The sequence below is a fragment of the Corvus hawaiiensis genome, chromosome 6 (genome assembly GCF_020740725.1).
Source record: "Corvus hawaiiensis isolate bCorHaw1 chromosome 6, bCorHaw1.pri.cur, whole genome shotgun sequence".
In the NCBI taxonomy this organism is placed as follows: Eukaryota; Metazoa; Chordata; class Aves; order Passeriformes; family Corvidae; genus Corvus; species Corvus hawaiiensis.
Window position 1 is genome coordinate 7,477,072 of NC_063218.1, and position 24,617 is coordinate 7,501,688.

A 24,617-nucleotide genomic window follows, 5' to 3' on the forward strand; every position below is an offset into this window, starting at 1 on the left:
TTGCTGCTTAGTAGGACTGCGTTTTGCAGAGCCTGATTATTTAAATTAGTTTTTCTAATATTAGCATTTATTCCCTTATAGCTGTGTTATGAAGTTGCTTATTTCGTAGTCCTTTCAAACGTGGGAGCCTGGCTGTGAGCAGAGCAGACAGCTTATCAGCTCAGCAGCTGCTGCTGCTTGCCAGCATCGTGTGTTCAGTAAATGCTTGGAGTCAACCTTGAGAGTTTACGGATGCTGGCTTGCATTTCCTTTGCTCTGTATTTCACTGCACTCTTTAAATCAGGAGTTTTAAACCTCTGCTAAATTTAGAGAGAAGAGGAAATCTGCGAATGCACCAGCCCTGCCTCCTCCCACAGAAAATGCATCTCCTGACCAGTGAGAGCTGGAGCTGGCCAGGGGTGAGGGGAACGGGGTTTGGGAGGGCTCTGCAGATACACCCCAGCAGCAGCTCTGTGGTGTGAAGTGAGCCCAAAGGTAGTTCATGACTTTGTCAGAGCAGTAGAGAGAGAGGAAAAGAGCCTCCAAAACAGCACTTTTAGTAGCTCTGGGTGGGTTTTTTTTCTCCTTTCAAATGGTTTTATTTTATTATATCTGACACCAGTCAAGGAGAGAGGAAGCTCTTTAACCTTAATGCAAATAAAACAGTAGTGTTTCAGAAAAAAAGTCTGCTTGCTTTATACCTCCAGGCCAGTGGTTGTGACAGACCAGAGAATTTAACAATAAAATTACTCATTGGCTGGGGTTTTTTTTTTCTTAATCTGTTTAGCTGTAACAATCTATTTGAAGCCTGATTTTTGCTTAGGAGGAGTAAAAAAATTACCTGTAGCAATAAATTCATCTGTCACGCTGTTTATCTGTCTATCTATCTATCCCCTAAAGACTTAAAAATGTTGGTTTTTATTTCTATACCCTTGCTGAAAATCAATTGTGACATTTTCTGTTTAGGCTGCTAAAGGTTTTGGCAGATAGAACATGGATTTTGTCTTTTGATGGTGAATTCAATTCAACATTTATTGCAGAGACCTCAAGTGTTTAAATGTGTAGTGATAGACAACTAAACCTCCCACTGTGCTAAACTCCACCAGGTCTCTTCAGTAGTTCTGCTATTCAAAAAGGATTGGGAGTTCTTTCATCTGTTTTTAATAAATATGAGGCTTGCATGCTGTTCATGTCAGAAGTGAAGCCAACTTTTAGTTGCAGTTTGACATGTAGAGTCCTAACTTTTTAGCTCTTGCTGCTAAAGACACCTACTCAGGGTGTTGTTATCCTTTAAAAAATGTAAGGGGCTTGCACATCATCTGTTCTGAACTGTGATGTTGAAATGTGTGAGGAAAAGGAAAGCAAAAGCCAGGCTGCAAAAATGCTGGTTGTGTAAGAGAGCACACACCTGGACTTGCTTTCTGGCAAAGGTGGATACCAGCCTTTGGGAGCAATCAGCTTTGATTGGGTCCAAGATGCTGTTGCTGGTTCTGGGGTGAGTCTGATGGAGTCCTCTTCCGAAAATTGGGAAATGGGAGGGTGGCAGAGCTGGGTTTGGTGGGTCAGGCATCGGCATCAGCCTGGCCTCTCCTGCATCGTCTTGGAGGATTTGTTTAGGTGATGTCTACGGAAGAGTGATGGGTGATCCCAAGCTCCCAAACCTGTGCCCTGAGCTTCCTGGAAGCTGGAACACCCCATAGGTGTGATTTTGTGTCCCAGCTAATGTGCATTAAACACCGACAGCTGTTAATGGGGGCCGCAGAGGGATCACAGAGATCGGCGCATGGCAGGCGAGGGGAGCTGTTCCAGTGTGGTTTTGCCAAAAACACTTCTTGTGCTGCCAGGAGGGCTGGTGGGCCTGGAGCCCAGGGCATGACTGCAGGGACAGCACTGGCTCAGTGGCCTCCCCAGACTGCTTTTACCGAGAGATGAGAGAAATCTGCTCCCGGGCTCTCCGCGTGGTGCTGCCATTTGGTTCAAACACCACATGACTCGTATGCTGTCTCTGAAGTGCATTTTTTCACGTTTATCCTGTGAGATGAATGCGGGGTTTGAATGTTTGGACTGCTTGCATGGGCATCAGAATTCAGTGGGAAGACGTAGAGGCAGTAAATGAATTCAATATTGGAATGATCAGCTTTTGCAAGTGTTGGCAATTGGTTTTAGCACCTTTGTGTGAAGTGTGTTCATGGTAGAAACGTATTTTGTTTAAGAGGTTTGTGCTGCTTTCTTGTTCTTCTACTAAGATTTTCAAATAAATTATTAATACTCTGAAGCCCAGAGGTAACAAGAACCTTAGAGCTGTAATTTTCCCATTGAGGCCAGGCAAAACATAGCACTTCTGAACGTATAAATTCTTGCTCTAAGAATGACTGAAAATTCATACTAAAGGATCATAAATTGCTACCAAATTAATTTCCAATGTAAGTCTATCGTGCATGTGTTTAAATCTGATTCAGTTTCTTTAAAGCAGTTTACTCTGTAAAAGTTTTTCCATAAAAACATGCACAGTAAAAAGTGTTTATGTTGCAGTATAGCACTTAAATTGCATTTTAAAAAACCCACACAACAAAAAGCCCTCTTTTATACAACTATTTATTTGCTGTAACATTTTACTAACCAACGGAGCAAAGTAACCCAGAGATCTATGATGTCATGCTAAAAGCCCAAGTGTTAGCTTGCCAAGTATTGATGTTCTCACGATACTTTGTAGACACAAAAAACTGAGTCAAAGTGGAGCGATTCTGTAGTGCCGATAAAGGAAATACAGTGTATGGATATTAAACAGCTGAAAGGCGGGCATGTGTTACAAGTGAGTCTGTACAGACTGTTGTCTCCCTGGGGCCAAGCACTTCTTAGGCATTTGCTGCATATTTTGACCAAGTACAGAACGTAGGAGATCTAAACTTTACACATTAAAGTTTCTTTAAAAAGCAGGGGAGGGTGTCACTTTTTTTTTTAAATCAAGTTTTTTCTAAAACTGATGCTTCAGAAATGCCTTTAGAGAGCAAAATGAGTGTGGTGATGGAAAAAAAAAAAAAAACATAAGCAACTTGCTCATTAGGCTCAGTTAAAGCTAAGTTGATCATTGATACAAATTTGCATTATTTTTCCCAGTGTGGCATTCGGTAACAACTTTTCCTCGGTGTGCTTTTGTTTCAGTTGACATTTGCTTGAATGGCCAAGCAAGTTGGCAAATTCTGTGCTGCTGGTCTGTGAAGCTGTGACTTCAGCCCAAACAGCCTCCTCTTTGTGTGTGGCAGGGAGCCCCTTCCCTTTGGAGAGGGTGCGTGCAGCACAAAGCCTGGAAAGGGGCTGTGCATACCCAGCCTCACAGTGCTGCTGAGAACTTCACTTCAAGTGGCTCAGGTCCTGCAGGAATATCAGTTTCTTTGCTGTGAATTTTTAATGCAAGGGGTTGAAGTTCAAAATAAAAAAAAAGAAAAAAGGCAGAAGATTAACCTGAAAGTGCATTTTTTTTATTGATCTTCAAACGTAGGTTAGTGTTTAGAGGGATTTGAACTACAGTGGGAATTTGCTGTCTTCTCTGTTCAATACAATTATTTCACGATGAGGTTGGAGAGCAAGCTCTGCTAGGTACAAAGGAAAAAGCAGGGATTTACTTGAGATGGATAGCATTTGTTTCAGATTTTACACATTGTCACTAGAGTTGTACTAAAATCTATTACATGTCCAAAGTTGTCTGAAAAACTAGACACAATATGGTGACAAAATATGAATGACAGGATGGGAAGGAGGAATTCTATATAAATGCGACAGGGTATAAATATCTATTTATTGTAGTATTTGCACATTTCATGGTCAGTTAAACTTCTTTTACTGTTCACAGCCCATATCTTAGTAATTGTGGCAGGAGTGTAGCTTACACAGCATTTATATGACTCCCTCTCAGATGGAGCAGCACAGTGCTGAAGGACAACCCCAACCCCTCAGTATTTCTGTGTACACAGAGCTGAGGATGTGGACGAGCAGTTTTTGAATGGAGCCTTGTAGCTGCAGTAATTTTCTTTTTAATGCATCTTCCATAGCTACAGTGAAATGGAGGAAAGGATGTTCAGCAAGTGGAATTGCTTGCCTGACTTTTACATTGGCTCTTCTCAGAAGGTGGGTTTTTGTTGGCTGAAGAATTGTGCACCAGGGGCCAGGGTTGAGTAGAAAATTGAGGTGGAGTAAGGGTTTTTAAACAGATCTTGTCACGTGGGTTTTGCCATGTTTTGCTTTGACGGGGAGTGATTGATTCCCAGTTACAGAAGTTTTGGTCATCTGAATGTTTGAGATTGGGGTCAGCCTTCCACTTGTCCAGGTGAGGGCTTGGTGCAGAGGAGGTGTTGGGAGCCATCTGAGTGGCTGTAAGCCAAGGTCAGTAAAACATCTTCCCAGCTGAACTCAGCTGCTCTGTGCTCAGATCTGCTGCCTGACCTGCTTGTGCAAGTGTTCTTCAACTGGTTGTGAGAACTCCAGCAATTTCAAAGATAATAGTTAGCAGATGTCTCCTTAGGCTGACCTGGCTTGTTTCGACTGGGCCAGATTAGGGATGGGTGGCCCAGAGCTGCCCCCTGTTCACCAGCCACGTGCAGCCAACTGCGGGCAGCACGGTCTTCACCTGGACAGGTTTTCCAATTGATCCAGTTAAACCAGCATGAGAGGCTGTGAGAGGCATCTCCCCTGCAGTTACAGTGAGGTTGCTGTTGGATAATTCTATATGTTAACACTAGTATTAAGCTGTATTAAAGCAAAACACTATCAAGTAACTCTGCTTTACACATAAGATCCCCTGCAAAGCTCACCTAACTTCATTGCAGATGTGCAGCCTTACACGAGACACCGGAGAAGATGGTGATGTCTGCTCCCCACATCAGCAGCAGCGTTCTCCTCTCTCAAAAGCACTTGCACATATTGTACACAGGTTTTAAAACAGCAATTAATATTGTTTTCTTTCCTAACATTTCCATGTGGAATTTTCTTTCCATAAGAAAATGTGGCTGCATTTTTATACTCATCTCTTTATCTGTACCAAATGTGTTGTGAAGGAGACAGGACTTCTAGATCATGAAGGGCTTCTGTGACCCAGTTCAGCAATTCATTGGTACATAACACAGTGTATGAGCAAGCACCCACAGTGTGTAGCAATGCATATTTTAAACTTGTGTCATATTCAATGGTAAATAGCCATTTTCCCAGTGATTTGTATTGGTTTTGCACTTCATTATCCATGCATACTTATACCCAAGTAGAGATTGCCAGGCAAGCAGCTTCTGAGGTTGGAATAAAGTACAGTTTACTTTCTGGTCCTTTCTTATGTCAATAAAGGTTGGATCCAAAATTGTGAGAGGGCTGTATGAACTTGCAGGAACTTTGTCTTGGACGTATATTCTTCCTGTAGACTATCCTGTTGGGTTTTTGGGATGGGATGTGGGATCAACCTCATACTGCCTCTGAAAAAAGCTGTACAGGTTAATGTATACATGTTCGCAGTGTATGCTGATATCTGACCAATTCATGCTCTGGGTGCAGGCTGATCTTGCCTGATGCTGAAATGGTGCAGTTTCGTCTCTCTCTGTCGGGTTCCCTGGTTCCTTTTGTACAGCATCTCCAGGCGAGGTGAGAACAGGTATCCCACAGCGTACTTGTAAGGAGCAGGGAGGCCAGATGCAGGCACTCAGGACACTTCAGCACTGCTGCCAGCGAAGCCTGGCTTAGCCTTTATGGCAGAGCAGGGAGGAAGACCTGACAGACCAGTCCTGCTCCTTCATTAGGGAGCCCGGTTTACACAAGGCAGAAAGTACTCAGGTGGTTACATGGCAATCACATGCTGGCCTGACCTCAGCCATCAACAGAGCATCGCTGTGGTTATTAGCTAAGTATTTCCATAATGTGTGCCTCTTCAAGCTGTAATTAAAGCCAAGCCTGCCCCTAGCTAATTACAAGCTTGCTTAGAAGTATAGTTTATATAAAGCTTTTTGAACTCTATATGGGGAAGATGCACATCCAGAGGCATACTAAGAATGACGCCTTATTTTCAAAATGAAATTTATAAGCTTTGGTGTCTGTTTCTCCCTCCCTTTACAGTTTTCTACGGGCTGTTTTTTGCATCCTCGTTCAAAGTTTTTGCCATATATACTGCCCAAGTTTCATCAACATCAAGCCAGTGACTTTTTAGTTTTCTTCAGAGTGTTTTTTTTCTCACTGCTGAGAGAGTAAACCAGATGTTAAAATGCCTTTGAGCTTTGTGTTTGGAGAAGACTAATAAATAATACTTAGATCTCTCATAAAAAGAAGATAAGGAGTCTTGAAAGTGGTGAAACTTTTTGTTGAACACATCTCTACAAGGTCTCTGTAAATAATGATCCATCTATTGAGAGCTGCTGCGTGTTACTGAGGTGGTGCTGCACCTGTACATCTTCATCTCAGTCTCTGAGCAATAAAACAGTGCTGGCAGTGTAACCAACCCCCTGAGACTCTGAAGCAGCAATACAGGCAGGGCTTGGTGACAAGACACGTGACTATGACATGTGGTTGTAGGGTGGGCTGGTGTGGCCGTAGGTCTAAGACATTACCCAGGGGTTGTTGCAGCACCACGTTGGCCAAGGTCACCCTCTGGGGTGACTTTGTGGCCAAGACACATCCAGATGGCACTGACACGATCACCACCACCCTCCCAAAGCATTCTCTTCGGATTTTCTTAATACTTGCTATCTTCCATTCCCCATTTCCAGGTGCTTCGCTTAGATCACAGTGCGGCCTGGGGGGGAGGAATGCACCACCACGTTTTCTCGTGAGTGAATGGTATCTCAAAAGGAAAGGGAACATGGTGGAGCCTGCAGCACTTGTGCACTTGTCTTTGACTCTTTTGGAACAAGGGGGTGTTCACATAGCCTCCATAACCATGGCTGTTCAGGAAAAGAAAGAGGGTGCCTAACCCAGTGTATGGCCGAGGAAGGCACGAGATAACTCCTGCAGCTGAGGAATTCCAGCTCTTCTCTTCTGTCTAGCCATTTTTGAATTTGGTATTCAGTTTGATTATTCAGGTCAGATCAGATTTAGGTCAGTTGTGATGGATTTTTTCCAAATCCAGTTCCCTAGATTCCTACTGTAAACGCTTACCAGATGACACGATGTGAAGCTGGAACAGACTCGAGCTGTGTGATGACCGAATAAAATCTCAGTGGGAACCACTTCCACGTTCCTGAGATCAGTTTCTCATGTAATAAATTCTGTGTCCAAAATTGTATCAAATACTTTTCTGACAAGAGTGAGGTTTTTTCCTAACGGACAAATCCCAGCAGAGCTATTTATAAGAAGCCTCTCTCTTGTGTTTGCACTCACATGCCTGTTACTCAGACCTACACTGAAGAACAAATATAACTAAAATTTTTTCTGTGTCCTTGCCTGTGCTTTTGGACTGACCCTGTTTGGTCTTATCTGACATCCTCCACTACAGTTCTTTGCTGGTGTTCTGTTGGTGAGAGTTGCCATAGCAAACCACCATTAAAGGCTTTTCCCAGAAGGAAGAATCTGGATTTATCTGGTGACACTTTTTCTCTGCCGACTGTTTCATTGCTTTGTTCTGCCCGATACTCTCCTGGCTGGGAGGGATGGGGAGGAGTGATCAGAGTGCCTTGCTCATACTCTATGCTAACACCTACAAAACCCGTGTAACAGGGAGTAGGTGTGATGTTGAGCACCTGGGCAGTGCATGGGGCAGTCCTTTGGCTTGGGAGGAGGAGGCCAGCCTGTTTCAAACATAAATCCAGACGTGGGAAAAGCCGCATGAGTTGTTTTTTTAAAGTATTAAATTTAGAGCTGTGTTCTTTCACTGTTAGTTCCTAAAATGAAACTAGACATTCCCCAGAAGTTCTTACTTAACCAGCCTACAGCTTCTTCTGCCACAACCTCTTTATTCATTTCCTGACACAGTAAAGGGAATCCTTGACACCAGCCTTTCCTGAGTTGTGTCCTGGCTCACTTACTGCTGCATGTAAATCTCTTCTACATTAAGTCAGGCAGATGAGACCCGTGCTTTCAGTTTTGAAAAGTTCTGGTGTGCACAGGGCACTGGGGAGAGTGGGTTCTTCCACTTGTGTCTCCTTGGTGGCTGCAAAACCCATGTTAAATCATCGTTCTACCATTCAGCTGCCTGATTAGATGTTCTGTGCATACCTCAAAATATGTGATGTTTTACAGTGAGATTCGCTATTTAAATAAGAGGTTTGCCATAATTGGCTGTTACAAATTACAAGCAAGAAGGAGTGATTTATTGCTTATAATTAGAAATGAGTTATGAAGGGGAATGTTAGTAATCATAAAATAAAGCTTGGAATACATTGATTTCCAGATGGCTGCCAGTGAAATTGCTCTTTAATGTATAATAGACCAGACACAATGAAAAAAAAAAATCAGTCATCCATCTTTATTCCTTGATGGATTACTTGTATGAATCTATAGTTACCTGAATTTTGAAATATTAGTTTTGTCTGCATAATTGGATGAGAGAAACCGAATTTGCCCAGTGGTATGGGCTACTAGAGGTGTGGAAGAAATGAATTACTCTTTTGTCTGGCATGATTTTTGTCCTTGTAATGCCAACAGGGAAGATCCAGCGATCGATCTGGCATCACCGTTGGGTATAACAACCTTGGTGAATTGTTCCCAGAGACTGCAGGTTACTAAGGTGTTTTCTTTTTATCTTTTGCCTCATTTGAAGTTTTCATGAGGTTAAGATTGATCAAAACACTTGTCTAAAAGCAAATATCTGTAATACTCCTTGCTTGAGTCTAGAAAAATATATTTGCACCAGAAACAGATGGCAGTGCTACTCTTGAGAATTTTTCAATAGCATAATCCTTCTGTTGAGATGATAACGTGTTCATTTAACTTTTAAAATTTCATTTCTTGTTACTATAGTTTCAGGCACAATTTTGAAATTGTTTTTATTTTCCTTATCTGCTAATAATGGTTCTTCCTGCCACAGCAGTTGCATTCTGCACTGTTACCATTTGAAAGACGGCGCGACACGATGGTTAAGACATATGGATTGTCACCACATGAGTTGTCTCACGCCCGTGTTTTAAAAGTGACACTGCCATTAGACTTGCTTAACTGAGACCATTATGATTACTCATCTACCTTCATTAAAATGCTTCATAGGTTCCTTATTTTAAGTAGCTTTTCTCAGCAAGGTGCAGATTTGCCTTGCTGCCATCATTTCATCTGGAAAAATTTCCATGGTGAAAGGAATAGCATATTTTCAACTAACACTTTCCTGACTTGTGCAGAGATGAGCTCATCAGTCTCTTTATTGACAAACCCAGGAAGAAGGTGTGTCAACCAGAAATATTAGATCAGCCAGCCTTTCTTGTCCTGAAGCAATTGTAATTTCCCATGGTCTGCAGCAATTTCCTTTAGAAGCAGATATGTGCAGATATTGTTTGGGATCTGCTGCAGGAGCATAATTTCATTTGGTCCCAAAGAGGTGGCCTTAGATGTCATTCTTTTCATTTTTGCCGTTGAAAATCTGTTGGTTTAGTCAGTGGGAAGAACAGCAAGTTGCTATTTTTCTAGCATCTAATTGAGGAAAGAGTGCTGCAGCTATGCAGAAAAATATTGCCTGCTCTGAGTTGGGTTATTGAAGACAGATGTCATGGGCCCTGCCCCTCTCTGAAAAGCCTGAAATAGGTGTTCAGCTCACGACACACTAGCCAAGTTCCTGTTTTTCAAAAGCCTATTGGTGAGTGATGTAGGTGCTTAGTTCCTCGCTGGTAAATCTATTCTGTAGTGAATGATAGAGATTCTTACTTTTTTCCAGTTTCCCCCTGTGAGTTTTGGTCCCTCAGTGCTCAGTTCCAGGCATTTGCTGGGAGAGGCTGCTCTCATTAGCACTGAAGATGTTCTCAGTGCAGTGTTGTCTGGTGCTGCACTGATAAAAGCCAAGCTCCTCTGATGCAGCATGAAAGAGGACTGAGTGGGAATCAGAAGAGGAAACAATTCCTCATTTCACTTTAGTTTTTGTTGCCACTTCAGTTTGCTTTTTTCCTGCTTGAAATGGCTCTTTACATAGTGTTGCTTGCTCGGAAACAGGACGAAAGCAGTGATTGTTGGTGGAGTTGAAGTTCACGCAGGGATGTTGGAGCAGAGTTAGCACAAACTGGCTTAGCTGTCTCTGCTAGTATGCAGGAGGGTTCAGGCCCTGCCTGCTGCTCCATGAGTCACGTCTGTACAGCTGGCAGCACTGGCGTGAGCCATCTCCAAAGGGATCTCGCTGTGTGTGAGCTGAGCTCGTTGCACTTTGGACATGTTTAGTTGGGGTCTCTGCAGCCCTGTCACTTGGGAGAGTGATTCAGGGAAACTCCTTGAGGCTTTCACAGTGATGGTGAGCTGGACCAGGTGAAGAGCCTCATCTTGAGAAAGCCAAAACCACCTGCCTCTGCCTCACATTCAGGCACAGATGGTTTCAAGGTGTGAGCATCAAGGATGCTTCATCATTCCACAGAGCATGATGCTGTCTGTGGTTGTATCTGGACTTCTGAGGTGGCATAGTGCCACCCTGACCCCCAGCCTCTGTCCTCAGGGCATCATGCTCCTGTTCATGGGTGTCACAGCCAGCCATGGCCTTGGCCATGTGCGTCTGCTTCCTCTTGAGCAGAGGGAACAGCTCCTGTGAGCGTCTGGCTCTCAGCCGGAAGCAGATGTAGAAGATGGTGGGATGCACAGCTGGATGTGCAAACCCCGAAGTGCTCCAGGGTTATGGTTGTCGTTGCAGTCTTTGTTTTGCCCTCTGGAAAAGAGCAGTCATCCAAGCCCAGGAGGGTCACCCCTTTGTCCTGACCCAATGGCCAGACAGTGGGTCAGTATCTCCTGATGCTGTTGTGTTTCCAAGAAGAGCTTTAAATCCTTGCAGAAAGGTAATTCCCAGCTTTCCGGTAGGGATAACATTGATGGTACCTAATTAAAGGGCACTCTTAGCCTGGATAAACATTTATATTAATTTCCTTCTCACACAGATGTCTGGTAAACTGACCTCCTGAGGCAAAACCATCTGGCCTGAGGTGGGAGGAGGATCTTGGCCAGCATGAACAACCTGACCTGTCTCTTGTTGAGTCATTTCTCAATAGCTTTTTCTGTCCCTGCACATGAAAGGCCTGTGCATGGATATATAGGTTTCATGGACAGTTGTCTTGGATGACCTGCATAATTACACTGCAGGCTTGTGGCTGTGGGCTCTGTTCGATCTCTGCTTCCCATTGTGTATTCTGGGACCATCCGTGTATAAAATTAGTATGGGCAGTAAGCAGCAGTAAGATGTTCCCTACTTGGGTGGATTAAATTAAAATTCAGTAAGAAACAGAGCTTTGGGTGAGTTTCCCAATTACTTGCAGAATTGCACTGAGGAGATTGTTATGGCATTGTCAAACTTTTTGGTGGATGAACAGCCTGATGCAAGTGAGGTGGGTTTATTACCTCTCACTGCTCTTTCTCCTTTATGTACTGTGCTGTGTAATCTTTTGTTATTAAATAATAAGCAAAATAAAAATTGTTGTTTGTCACAGCCAGCTTGTTTTTCAGAGAAAAACGCTTTGAAAGTTCAGTCTGTGTGATCTCCAGCCCTGTCAGGAGCTGTTATATTGAATCTTCTTTTAAATTGTTAAGCTGGAGGACAAACCCAGACGTTATCGTGCACATCTCAGCTGAGAGCGGAGCAGATTTGGCAGGGAGCAGCCTCTGATGCCTTGTACCATGCCATTAGTTTTTGTCGCAAACATGTCAAGATAATCTGTTTCCAGTGTTATGTGTGTTGGCTGACATGAGCATTAGTAGATCTGCATAATTTTTGAAGTAGTTTGAAGTGTGGATGTAACACTTGGGGCTGTGTGAAATCTTTTTTATCCCCTTTTATGGATCACACTGCTGTTCAGAAAGTTGCTTGTTCTGTTACTCCCTCCCACAAGGTACTGTGTTAATTTGCAAAGTTCATAAGGAAAGTGCCCTAAACTAGAAATCATCAGAAATAGTGAGTGACAACTGACACACTTTGGAAGACCAGGAGCCCCATTATTTTCCAGTCACAACATTACATTTTAAATAGATGCTGTTTTCACTTCAGTATATATGGAATTGTACCTTAATGTAGGATGTTACTATTTATGGAGCTTGTGAACCTCTAATTCAGTCTGGACTTTGATGGACAGGATCTTTCTTCTGTGGTGTATATGTGCGTGTGTGTCCCTTGGTAGCCTTTTACAGATGAGGTTGAGTCATGCCCAGTGAAAGTTGGATAAGATACTTCAATTACTTGTTTTTTTCAAGGTGCTTTTTTGATCATTAATACTCAGACCTATCCAGCCTCAAAAGCAGTCATGCTCTTCCATGAAGACACTTTTTTTCCACCCTCTGAGGTGCAGCCAGACAGCAGAAGGAGCCCGTATCTGTAGCCATGGCAGCCAGTAATTTATTGCTCCATATGGTTGGTGTGGCAGCAGCTGCTCTGGTTTAAGGAGGTCAGGACATTGGGGCATTTAAGAAGCAAAACAACACCCCAACTATAAAACCTTCTTAAATGGTTTTGTACAGTAATAGTAGGGTTCTCCATAGGCATAAGGAGAGCCAAGGGGGTTATATATTTATAACTTTTACAGCTGTAATTTGAATCAAAGCCATTATTTCAGAGGGGAAGTACGTTTTTGTCTCTCACTGTGATGGTTTTACCTTTTTCCAGTGTTGTGACTCGTGTTTTAGGGAGCAGATAGTATGGAGGGACAGTGGGCCAGGCTGTTCCACCCAGGTGATGAGTGACCCCCTTGGATCTGGCCTACAGCAGGTGCTGACCATCCATGGCAGGAGCAGGATCCACCCCACTGCTTTGGTGTGCATTTTAGATTAATCTGGGAGAGAAACTGTATTGCCCAAATTGGATGGCAGTGCTGTATTTGTAGTAAGGAAGCAAAGATGTGCGTGTTGTGAGCGGCTCTCATGGAACAGAAATACAGCTTTAATTTCAGTTTGGGTGTGAGAGTCCCTCACTGCTGAGAAATGGTATAGAAGGGCTCTTGGATGTAGCACTAAAGTTTTTGCAAATAGGCTTTTCATAAGCGTGAATCTTTTTATTTTCATTAGGGGACCATTTTAATTAAAATGAAACTGGAATGTTTACTCTCTGCTTCCTGTAGCTGTGATTGTTTTCTTCACTGTGTGAGCACATGTATAATTTGCTCTAAAAGAAATGTCAGCAGTTTCTGATTACCTTGTGAGTCTTACTCAACAGCTTGATTTTAATTGGGGGGAGGAAATATTTTCAGGGTGCTCCAGGGAGGTCTGATGTCTTTGGGTAGCAGGAGGGAAAAGGTGCTATCTTTGGTACAATGTTAATTGCAATAATCATGAGTATGGGTTTAAAATAAAAGTCCTTCATTTCTTACCAGTGTTGGGTGTTTTTCAGTCCTGTCAATGAAACACAACTTGTTTGGTAATTAGAATCCTTCAGCTGTGCAACCTTTTGGCTTTGCTGCATCCATATGTTTGTAAGCAGATAAACAGGGTGTTTTTTTGGAAAACAGTGATTGAAAGTAGGCAGGTAGTCTCAAATTTCAGGAATTCAGGAGGAAATTTCTTTCTTATGAGGGTGGTGAGGCACTGGCACAGGCCCAGAGAGGTGTTGGATTCCCCATCCCTGGAAACATTCAAGGTCAGGCTGCACAGGGCTCTGAGCAACCTGGTCAGGTTGAAGGTGTCCCTGCTCTTGCAGGGGGTTTGGATTAGATGGCATTTAAAGGTGAAAACTACACTTGTGGTTAGATAATGGAAAGAGAAAGCTGGGCACATAGGGAGGAGCATGTCCGTGCCCTCAAATACATTCTCTCTGAGGCCAGAAGTCCACCAGAATTTGTAAGTAATAGATATTTATGTAGGTCAAGAAAATCTCTTTCTTGAATTTTTTTATAATTATGTAATATGACAAGAAATAGCTGTAGCAGAATAATGTATTCTGGATTCTTCCGTGGTGCAGCTCCTGAAACATTGCCTTGGCTTCTTTTTGTTTTGATCTACTGTGAGGAGGCACCTTGAATTACTTGAGTTGCTGAAATGCCTTTTGGGTCCTGCAAAGTATTTCAGAGATGACCAGTTTTTGAACCATTTTGGAGCTTAGCCAATATGTTGTATTTTAATATAGTCTTCGCCACTGGAGATAATGATCTGAGTCTCCCCTGCTCATTCTCTGGGGATTTGTTTCCTCCTGGTGATTATTTGAAATATATAAATAAGTAGGAAAACAACGAGTTTCTGTGTGTTAACAAGGAGGAATGACTAAGAGAAAAATGAGAGTAAAATTCTGCTTATCATAAAAGGCTGTATCTCTGGAGGCATAAATTGGTATTCATTAAGTTGTTTGCCTAGACTTCGTTAAAAGATGTGCTTGAGGAGCTGTCTGAGCAGTGTTTCTGTAGAAAGCAAGTCATCCTCTTCGTGACTAGATACATCTAGATGAGCAGGAGAAACCAGAAAGTAACACTAAATGATGGATTGAGAACAGCCTTCATGGCAGTAAGGAAACAACAGAGTATGAAATGTTTTTCAGAAGTAATAATATTTTACAGTTTGCCGTGAAGTTATACTGATCCAGCTCTTCTCCCCAAATATGCAGATCTCTTTCACATCTGTTGCAGAGTTTTTAAAAACGTTTATGTTCAATTTCTGTCATTTCTTATTCAAGGTATGCAGGGTCCCTGGGGTTTTTTTGATGATTTCTGTAGCTGGAGGTTAAAATCTTGTCTGTGATGATTATGGTATCCTGCATGCATAATCTTACTGGTATCCTCTATGTATCATCAGATACAGGGAAGCAGTTGCAGACCAGTGCTAGGTAATCTGAGTGTGACCCAGTCTCTCCATGTCTGCATTCTTCCAAAAATCTGTTTTCTTTTGATTTTTGTAAAATGTGACAAACCCAGCTATTTCAAAGACCTTGTGGAGAAGCAGGGGCTGTGGTTTGAGATGAGGTTTTGCTACTGTGCTGGTATCTTTTATTATTACCTTGAACTGGGACAGATGCTTCCAAGGGAATGTGTGTGTTAATTGTCATGGCATTTGTGGCTTTCTGCTCTTTATCTTAAATCATTAAAAAAGTAATTGCACAACATAACACTAGCAAAGTGCTTTCACTGTTTGGATTCTGAATACTCTGTGTCAAACTCTTGAGCAACTTTTCTGATGTTCAGCATTTTTTCTTTCCTTCTTTGCAGATTAAGACCCTTGATTTCAACCCAGTTTGCTAAGAAGGCTGCCACAGAACAGGTATGAAAAGTCCAGCACTTCTGATGCAACAGGTTGAGTTTGGAAATTCCCACAAGCTGTTCTCAGCCTGGCTCTGGTCATGCAATAGATAAGGGTAAAAGAAATGAGTCTTGTCTCTCTGATCAGGCCAAGAGTTGGTTACTGTGAACACTGCAAAGCTGAGATTGGCTGTTTTCTAACCCAGACTTTCCCTTACTTATTCATTAGGAACATTAGCACAGCCTCCCAATGCTTCGTTGGACAGCAAAAGAGAGAAAACTCCCTGCAAGCATCTAAAAAGGTCCATGTCAAGTAAATGGTCAGGAGGGGTAGGAGAGGGCAGAGCTCGTGCCTGTGGACTGTCCTCACAGAGAAGGATGCAAAACTCCACTTTTGTGCAGCCAGAGCTGACCCCGGGGATGGGCTGGGCTTCTGTCAGAGACCAGTGTGGAAAGAGCTTACCCTGTACAGCCTGGCTTGCTCTTTGCTTTGTTTGTTTACTTTGAAAATGTAATAGTGCCACAGGAAAGTTAGTGCTGGTAACTGGCCACTGCCAGAAGCTCTGCTTGGATGGCTTTGTGCACCTCCCAAAGGGATCAGGATTATTATCAGATAGTGAAACCAGATAACAACAACAGCTGCTTTCTTTCACTATTATTTTCACACCGTACAGAGTATTCACAGGTATTTTGTGTACAACGAACTGTCTACTGCATATCTAAAAATTCAGTATACCAAAGGAATTTGTCCCTCTTCCCCATGAATGTGTGACACTGACACCCTTCTGAAAGTGAACCAGTTCCCTTGGGTAGTTTAACATCTTTGACAATTGCCCATTCAAACATAAAGCTAAGTGCCAAACTCTAGTCCAGGACGTCTGGAAGTGAATTCAGGAAGTTCTATTTAAAGGTGTTGTTTGACTGCCTTATTTTTAAAATGACAAAAAGCCATTGATTTTCAGAAACAGTTTGATATCCTGCCTAGGGAAATACATTTTCACTTCTTATTCTATGCTCATTAGAAAACTCTGCACATTTTTAGAAGTACAGCAGTCTGGAAGTGGACATGATAATTAGAAAAAGGTCACATTTTAATTAGCATGGTGCAATTTTAAAAAATAATGGCTCAATTGTAGCTCCTTTATATTCACCCACTTTTTCAGAGCAGATGGATACTTTTAAACATATAAATTGATGTTTATTATGATGCTGATTTGTCTCAAACTGTTGTGTCTATTTCTGCTTATACCAAGATGGACTCAATTTGATCACTCTAGAGGCAAAAGCAGTGGTAGGAAATATAAACTGGAGGGAAGTTCCTCTAAATATTATTATTAATTTGAGCATTAAAAAGTCATGAAAACCTGTCTTTGACTGATCCGAGTATCTAAATACTTGATTTTCTATTACAATTAATGGGTGTCTTTTGCCCTATTAATGAGCTATTGGAGCAAACCCTTAGGTGGCTTTGAAAAACTCAGGCAGATTCTTTAGGTTGACTGTCATGGTATATGACAAGTTCAGGAACAGCTTTGATGTCTAAATAATTAGACTGTCAACTTTCTGGTACAGGGATTTTCTCTTACGGTGTATCTCTAAAGTGCCTGGAGTTACAGGGATTCTAGGAGCTACTGCATCCCAAGTAAATACATTTATAAATAAATAAATAAATAAAAATAAACGACAACACTTTATCAGAACTTGCTGCCAATGGAATTGGAGAACATGCAGCAGTACATAGTTATGTACTGCAGTTTAAAACCTAAAGCACTGTAGCACTTTTCTCATGGTATGGACCAGAGCAGTTGGGGTTTTCTGGTCTCTCTTAGACCATTCCTTTTTAGAAGCACCTCACCACTGTCCTTCCAAGGAAGTGGTCCCAGTCTTTTCCATCTTTGTTACTAGGGGAGATGACTCAGTGCTGGTAACAGCTGACTGGTGACAGGTACTGTCAATATTCCCTTCTCGGAGTTCTTAACATGACAACGCAGCATTCATGGTCAATCTTTAAGGTTCTTCAAATTGCCACTAATTGGCTGGTTTTGTGTGCCACAGGCTCTAGTGTAAAAAACCCCAACCAGTCCCAAGTACAGAATGGATGTAGAAAGTACTCTATTACAAAGCTGATGGAGGTAAAGCTCCTGTGATGTTTCTTCCCTGGATGAGAAAAGGAGGTGGGTCTCCAGACTGAGCACATCATGAAAGTGAGAAGAATGATCAGAAAGACCAGAGCCTGGGCTGTGCTGGCACAGGCTGTGTTGCTGCTTCCTGCCCTGTTCCCAGATCTCTCCTCAGTGAACCAAAGGCAGTATTACCTACTCCAAATTCACCTCTATTCCCTTGTGGTGTTGCCCTTTCTCTCCCTCCGTGCTGTGTCCTGCCTAATGTTGGAGCAGCTGGGGACAAACACGTACGGAACAGGTCCCCTCAGTGATCGATTCCCAAGTTAGTGTTTGGAGATCATCATTCTGATGAATTCCATAGGTAATGTTACAGGTGCCAGTGTGTATTATCAACTGAGTGCTCTGCCATCACATTAAGTGCTGTCTACAGAGTGCTATTTGTTCCCACAGCTCATTGCGCCGCCAAGTAAATCCAACCAGAGCTGTCAAAACTAATACATGTTGGGCTTTTTCTGATTTGAAGGGTACATTTTTGCTATCATTAAATTGTCAATAACGTTGTTATTCTGTAATAGGCCTGATGTGAGTTGAGCACACTGTGGGAGAGGTTTGTAAGTTCTCCCACAGAGCTCTACTGAGGAGCCTTCGCTCCCAGATTTCTTCTCCTCTTGTGCTTGCCAGAGAATCCTTGTTCTGCTGTTACCATTACTGGATATTTCAGTTGCCTGGTTCTGGACTAAGTGAAAACTGGGTGGTTTTGCCCGACCTTCATTCAGACTTTCATTAGAACAACTGAACCTGTAGCACTGGACATGAGCTTCTGTCTCTCCTGTCCCTATCATTTGGAAGCTGCTAAAGTTTTGTGCAAATATTGGACCAAAGGAATGGCTGCTCTACTGTTCTCTCTTCTTTTATGCAGGTTTCCTTTCCAGCTGCACAGGCTGAAGCCTCTGATGTAGAAAAACCAGCAGCTGTGCTTGTGGAGAGTGGCCCAGTAGCTTACAACCATGATGAAGAGGTGGAAGAGGAAGAGGTAGAAGAAGATGAAGATCACTGCATGAGCGCCTTGCAGTTAATGGGAGGAAATGGTGAGCTGGGGTTACCATCTCCTGGTGCTGTGGGCTTTGTTCTTGCAGGTCTGGGGACACAGAGGGTCCCCTTGCTTGTCCCTGTACCAGAGCTCCTGCTGCCTTTTCAGCATTGCCCATTCCTGTGGGAAGCCTGGAATCACCCTTGTCTGAAACCTGACCTTAGAGACTCCTCCTGAGAAAACTTTGCATCTTGAGCTTTACGCTCAGAGGCCTTCTCAAGAACAAACTGAAGTGTGAGGTGTTTTCCAGGATTAGGTTTATTAATGTGGATCTGAGAAGTTGGGGGTTCAGTAACCCCTCTATTAGCGGTGTCTGGGGCTCACTGCCCCCTGAGCCTCCCCTCCCTGCTCCTTCTGCCTCCTCAGTGGAGGCTGCAGTGGTGTCCAGGTTGTCTGTGAGCCCTGGGGATGTGTCTGTCCAGCTCAAAACAGAACAAATCAGTTTCTGGGGAAAATGTTAGGAAGAAGCAGTTGTTCCCCAAGTGCAGGAATGGCATTGGTGGTGCATGTATGGTACACAGATGTGTGCTAATTTCTTTGGGTTACCCAGCAAAGCCACTGGTTAATTAGATTTCTTTGCTGGCAGGAAAGGCGGTCTCCTCTCCGCTGTGGTTTTTCCTAGCTGGACACATCCACATTTCTCCTATATTAAAAACTTCCCTTTAGAAGTTAAGCTTTGAAAATACACAAAATTATTTTTAAAATGAGAGCTGCTAATTATGGGTTGCAAAGACTCAAGATGGAAATAAGTTTCCTACTGAAATGTTATTTACTGCAAAAACATTTCCAGCACTATTCATTTAGCTTTTGTGGACAATGTGTATACATTTCACAAAAGTGTCTGTTGCTTTTAGATTGATTTCTCTGCTGGAAAATAATTGCTGAACCGTAGGAAAAACAGTTTGTTGCCTGCTTTTATTATTAGAATAACGTTCCCAAGAAAAGGCACCCATGTGGGGGAGGGTGGGTCTATGTTTATTAATAAACCCCCCACAAAAATAGAATAAAGGTCACTGAGTTTTTTTTCTTTGTAAATGTTACTATTTTTGAACCATTCTGAGAACATTCCACTACTCCCTGCCTGGTCTAGACAACAGCTGAAAAATTAGAGGTAAAAAATGAAAATAAAAATAAAAAGGAAAGGAGTATTCCCAGAATCCAAATGCAGGTGTGCAGAGCTGCTCACTGCAACAAATAACTCTTTCCTAGCTGCTTTCTCCATGGATTTTAGACCTGTCTGCCTGGAATAACTGCATGAATTACAGATGGTGAACTTCACCCATTCTACACAAATCATTATAGATTACACTTAATTCTGCTTCCAAGCTTTTTCTTGTCTCTTTGGGTGAGATGTTGCCCTTTATTGAATTTGGAATATAAAGTTTAACTTTCCTCGGGGCTCATATGTAATAATTATCCATAGGTTCATCTACACAACAGAAAATATCAGTGTCAGTGCATTCAGAAGCACACAGAAGAGAAACTGATGCATTAGAAACATACAGACCTGCCTTTTGGCACACAGCACACAGTCTTTGCACTGAGCATTGTTTAAGAAAACAAAACTGGATTAAAAAATCTGGGCAAAAATTTTAAGTCTAGAATTAAGTAGATAAGGCAGATCCGAGTCAGATGCATTGGTCAGGATTTGTTCCACGACTCTTTTGATGTTGATGGGAACTCTGAACTATCTCTGAACCCTTGCAATTTCAGCTCATAAATCCATGAATAATATAAACAAACCAGCTTTTTCCTTGGTGCCTGTGTCTAGTGAAAAATGTGCCTACTTGTAAATGTAATTCTGCTGCTTATAAGCCACTGTGTGCCAAGTTACTTGTGACAATCAGGCTTAATCACCTTAGCCTCTAAATTAAACCAAGTATTTCATATATACATATGCCAAGTATTCCTAAATGAGGGTCTAGTGACAAGTGAGAAGAGATATTTACACATACATGCTTTAAAATAATTTTATTTCGTTGAGGGAAGTACATGAAAGAACTTATTTAGCCCTAAGAAAATAGATGGTTTTTTAAATGCTTGCCTAAGGCAAAACTTACCATGTAGTTACGTAGGAGGCAAACAACCTTCAAGAAGCAATACTTCCATTGTGTCTTCCATCTTCCCGGAATATTTGTATTTTTATATGCACTTGTCTTTGTGTGTTTCAGATTATGGCTGTGATATGGATGAAGATGATGGCTACTAGCTCCATTTACTTCCAGGGAACATGGACTGTGTCTTGTTCTCAGCAAATCTTTGGTCTTCAAACTGTGTGAATAGTGAAAGAAGCTGTCTATGGTCAGCAAATGTAATCGAACAATCCTTACTTTTCGGCATTGGGTCTGGTCAGTTTACATTGACCCATAACCCAGCAATATCCAGTTTGGATTCCTACTTGAATTTATTTTTATTTTGGTGGATCATAGTTGGAGAATGAAATTAATGAGAGTAATGTTTCCGGAGAACAAAAGAGAAGAGACAAAACAGACTGTGCATGAAGCCTATGTGGCTGAAAGCAGCACATCTCTTATTTATGTGATTGCTTTTAGGCATACTGCTGAAAAAGAGCAGATTGAAGGACAGGGAGGGTGACAGGTGAAAAGAAGTGTGCCTGTTGATTATTTGAGTACAGGAGCATTTTTTGTCTCATCATGCTGCAGCTGACAGAAAGAAATGTTTCCAACCTGGATTGTGAACGTGACCATGTTGCTGTATACAAACTCCCTTACCCAACCCTATCAACAGTTAATGACAAGTTATATATTTGCAGAACAGTATTGGTTTTCTGAAACAGAGTAAATACTTCTTTATATTAATCAATTCATAGATTTCTTAAAAGATATGACAGTAGAAGGCAACGTTGGCAGTGAAGAATCGTCTTCCGCTGTGAGTCCAGTGTGGTTTTTGTGGAAGAAAGGAGAAGACCTGGGTCAGGTAGGAGGTGTGTGGGGCAAGGAGGCAAAGATGCTGTGCTCCTGAGCTGTTGCTCTGCATCCCTAGGGACAGCCAGGTCTTCTTTAGGCTAGTGTTGCTGCAGGAGAGTCCCTCTGGCCATCTCTGCGGAGCTGCTTTTGCCTGACTAAGTTAAACTGAAGGTCTGCTCCCAAGAGCTGCTGGTCTCTAAAACCAGTTGAAAAAAAGAAAACTGAGCTTTTTAATAAATAAGCTAGCATCTGCTTTGACTGAATTTAATTTAATGTAATTTGCTTAACATTCACTGGGTAAATTAAAGGTCACCGTGCAGCAGTCTGACTTTCATGGCTCAAATCCCACCCTTGAACAGTTGTTGCTATGTGAATAAAGCTGGAGCTGCAGCCCTGTGTGCCCTGAAATGTCAGCAGGCAGGTCCTCTCTTGCAGATAGATCAGTTCTCGCAGTGCCATGTGAGCAGGGGTCAGGGGTGGAGTCCCTGTGGGCAGATCCCACCCTGGTGCCTCTGACCTGCCTTCCCCTGGCACTGCTGGGTCCGAGGCTCTTGGCTCCGTGGGAAATGCACTGCAGTCCGGATCACACTCTGGATGTCTGCAGCTGATGTTTCCATCTCTCTCCCTTATCTGGTGACAATCATGAAAACTGTAGTGCTGCAGGCTTGTCTTAACACCAGCGAAGGATGGATATTTATCTTACCAGCATGGTTTCTGTTCAGCTGTGTCTGCTGGTCGAGTCTTCCTTCCTACCTTTTTTGAGGAGCACTCGTTACTAAAGCACCATCCATCCTCCTACATCCTGCTGCAGAGAATGGATCGTGGCAGGAAGAGAAGCTGCCTCAGGAAGCTCTGCCAGACAGGGTGATAGTGGTGCTCACATCTGGGGTCATCACCAAAGAAGGATAGGGCCACGTGGCCTTCCATACTTGATTCTTCCCTGTCCCTCTTGGTAGCTTGCATAAGATGGATCATGTAAGTCAAGCAAGAGTGAGTGCTTTTTTTAGGAGCAGACTTGATACTACTTGGCTGGTAAATATGGTTTGGTGGGTTGTATCTGTGAGGAGTTTTTGAGCCCTGTATAGGAGTATTTCTGTAATGAGTTCTTAAAAGCAGAACTTGGTAACAAAATTGGCGTGGTAAGGCTACTGGAAAGAAGAGCTCTTCTGAACCAAATTCCAGTTACTTAGTTTGCAGCACTTAAGTGGAAAGAAGAGATTCCTTATAATTCTTAGGAGAAAAGCTGGCATTTTTACTGAAAAGCTATAGATTTTTTTTCTGATACTTTATAAATACTGCACAGAAACTGATAGTGAGGAGATAAACCTTTCTACCTCTCTTTTATCTACACCATAAAATAAAAGTATGCTATAAGCAGACAGTTTTTTAAAAAGTAGTTTGTTTTATCAAAGTTCGTGCTCTGCAAGTCTTTGAGACCGTTGAGTTTGATTGTTTGGGCTTGAATTAATCTTCCATAGCACTGCAACAAATATACTCTCAGTATATTCTCAAGGCTTGGGTTTTATTCCAAGGTACACAGTATTCTCTATGCAGGAAGTAAACATGCATAAATAAACATGTGTATGACTCATGTAGGTCGAGTGCTTTTCTGAAATGCAAGATGTTGGCTCTTAAAGAAACCGCTAAGATGAATATTGCTGAGGTCTTTCCTCCAGTCTCCTGGTTTGTTCCTCCAAAGGATACCAAACCTGCTGCCAGGGTAGTGATGTTACGCGTGAGAGCTGAGAGCCCACCTAGATAACTGCAGCTAGGAAATTTGAATTTCAGTAGTACACTGCATTGCTGAGAACATTGGTTTGTGCACTGCAAGTAGAGGGTTGCAGTTTTCGAATGCTCTCGTATGATTTGATTAGGAAAGGCCATCAGGCAGTCTGGTGGAAGAGCAAGGGAAAAATTAAAGACCTACAATTCCACAGCATCTCAGTATTGCTGGTGAAGTTAATGGCGTAGTTTCTGTACAGGGTTCCTAAAGAAAGGATATTGGATAGGCAGACTTCACTCTGAGCTTCTTAAGCTATAGTGGTTATGTACATTTTTAATTTATTGGTGACTTACCGGGATTTTTATAATGCTCATTCCTTCTTCATTTAACTAAGCTCAGGAAATGTAAACAGATTTGAACATGCTAGTTTCTGTTTTTATAGCTAGTCATTAAAATGTAAAAAGATTAAAACAGCATTAACTCTGTTTACTACTGTTGGTGTATCTGGACAATTTTGTTGTGTATAAGTAAGCCTGAATTCACTTGGAGTAATTTGGATCCTGCTTTTCTCAGGATTCTGATTATGATGTAAAGAGCTTATAAGGCTTCAACATTTGTTGTTCTTAGATCATCTTCTTTGAAGCCACACAAGCTGTGTATCATCGGGTTTGTTGCAGAAAGCACGTCTCTTGCTGCAAGTCACTTTGCTTGACAGGCAAAACCCTCCAGCTGTTGCATCCAGCTTGTCTGCCATGCAGCCTTTTAACTCTTGTATCATGGGAGTAAAAAAGAAATAAGGAAAATAATGGGCTTCTTCACTGTGCTGAGTGCATTTTCAGTGTCTTAATCATCTATGATATTTCTTTAAAATCAGTGTATTCAGTACAGCAACTTTTAAATGGTGCCAGACAGCCTTGTCTTGAGGGTTAAACATGTTCGTCGAAAAAGTCCTTGCCATCCTGATGACTTGTTTGTGTTCTTTGGATTGCATTGAAACTCCAGTTGCAGATGTGTACAGTTAGAGTTTGCCTAATAAATGTTCTGTTTCTTATTTTTGTGTTGAATCCTCGTATTCAGTTCAGTTAGTGCCAAGGAAATTAAACCTTTTTGATGTAAGCATACGTACCATCCTTACACAACTATGAGCCATGTTAACCTTTTTTATTGTAATATATTTGCTGTAAATAAAAAGTAAAACCCTTACACAGCCCATCTGTTATTATGATGCTCTCCTGATAATTTCTGGTTTTCTGTCTTCATTCTTACAAATGTTGGGTTTTGATTGCTGCACGATTGGTTGATCATGGCCAAAATTTGTCATTCAGAGCTTTCTTTTGTCTCTAAAAGGGAAGACACAGCTAATCAGGCAAGTGTTTTTTACAAGACACTGTTCCACTGATAGATGTAGATACTTTTTGTAAAGTGCATAACATTAACGAGGCTTTTCCACTAAACTGTATAATTAACTGACTGTGGGAACAATATATGGTG

The 24,617-nt window shown here is 42.1% G+C and overlaps 1 protein-coding gene across 2 annotated transcripts in view; it reads left to right on the forward strand.

Annotated features, from left to right (window-relative positions):
• BRF1 (BRF1 RNA polymerase III transcription initiation factor subunit) overlaps positions 1-24,329 on the forward strand; it is a 172,773-nt gene extending 148,444 nt beyond the window's left edge. For both annotated transcript variants that reach the window (XM_048305528.1, XM_048305529.1), the window contains 3 exons: positions 15,234-15,285; positions 18,306-18,474; positions 20,648-24,329. In XM_048305528.1, coding sequence (XP_048161485.1) covers positions 15,234-15,285; positions 18,306-18,474; positions 20,648-20,685 — 259 coding nt within the window. In that variant the 3' untranslated portion in view covers positions 20,686-24,329. The remainder of the gene's footprint in view (positions 1-15,233; positions 15,286-18,305; positions 18,475-20,647) is intronic.
• The last annotated feature ends 288 nt before the right edge of the window (positions 24,330-24,617 follow it).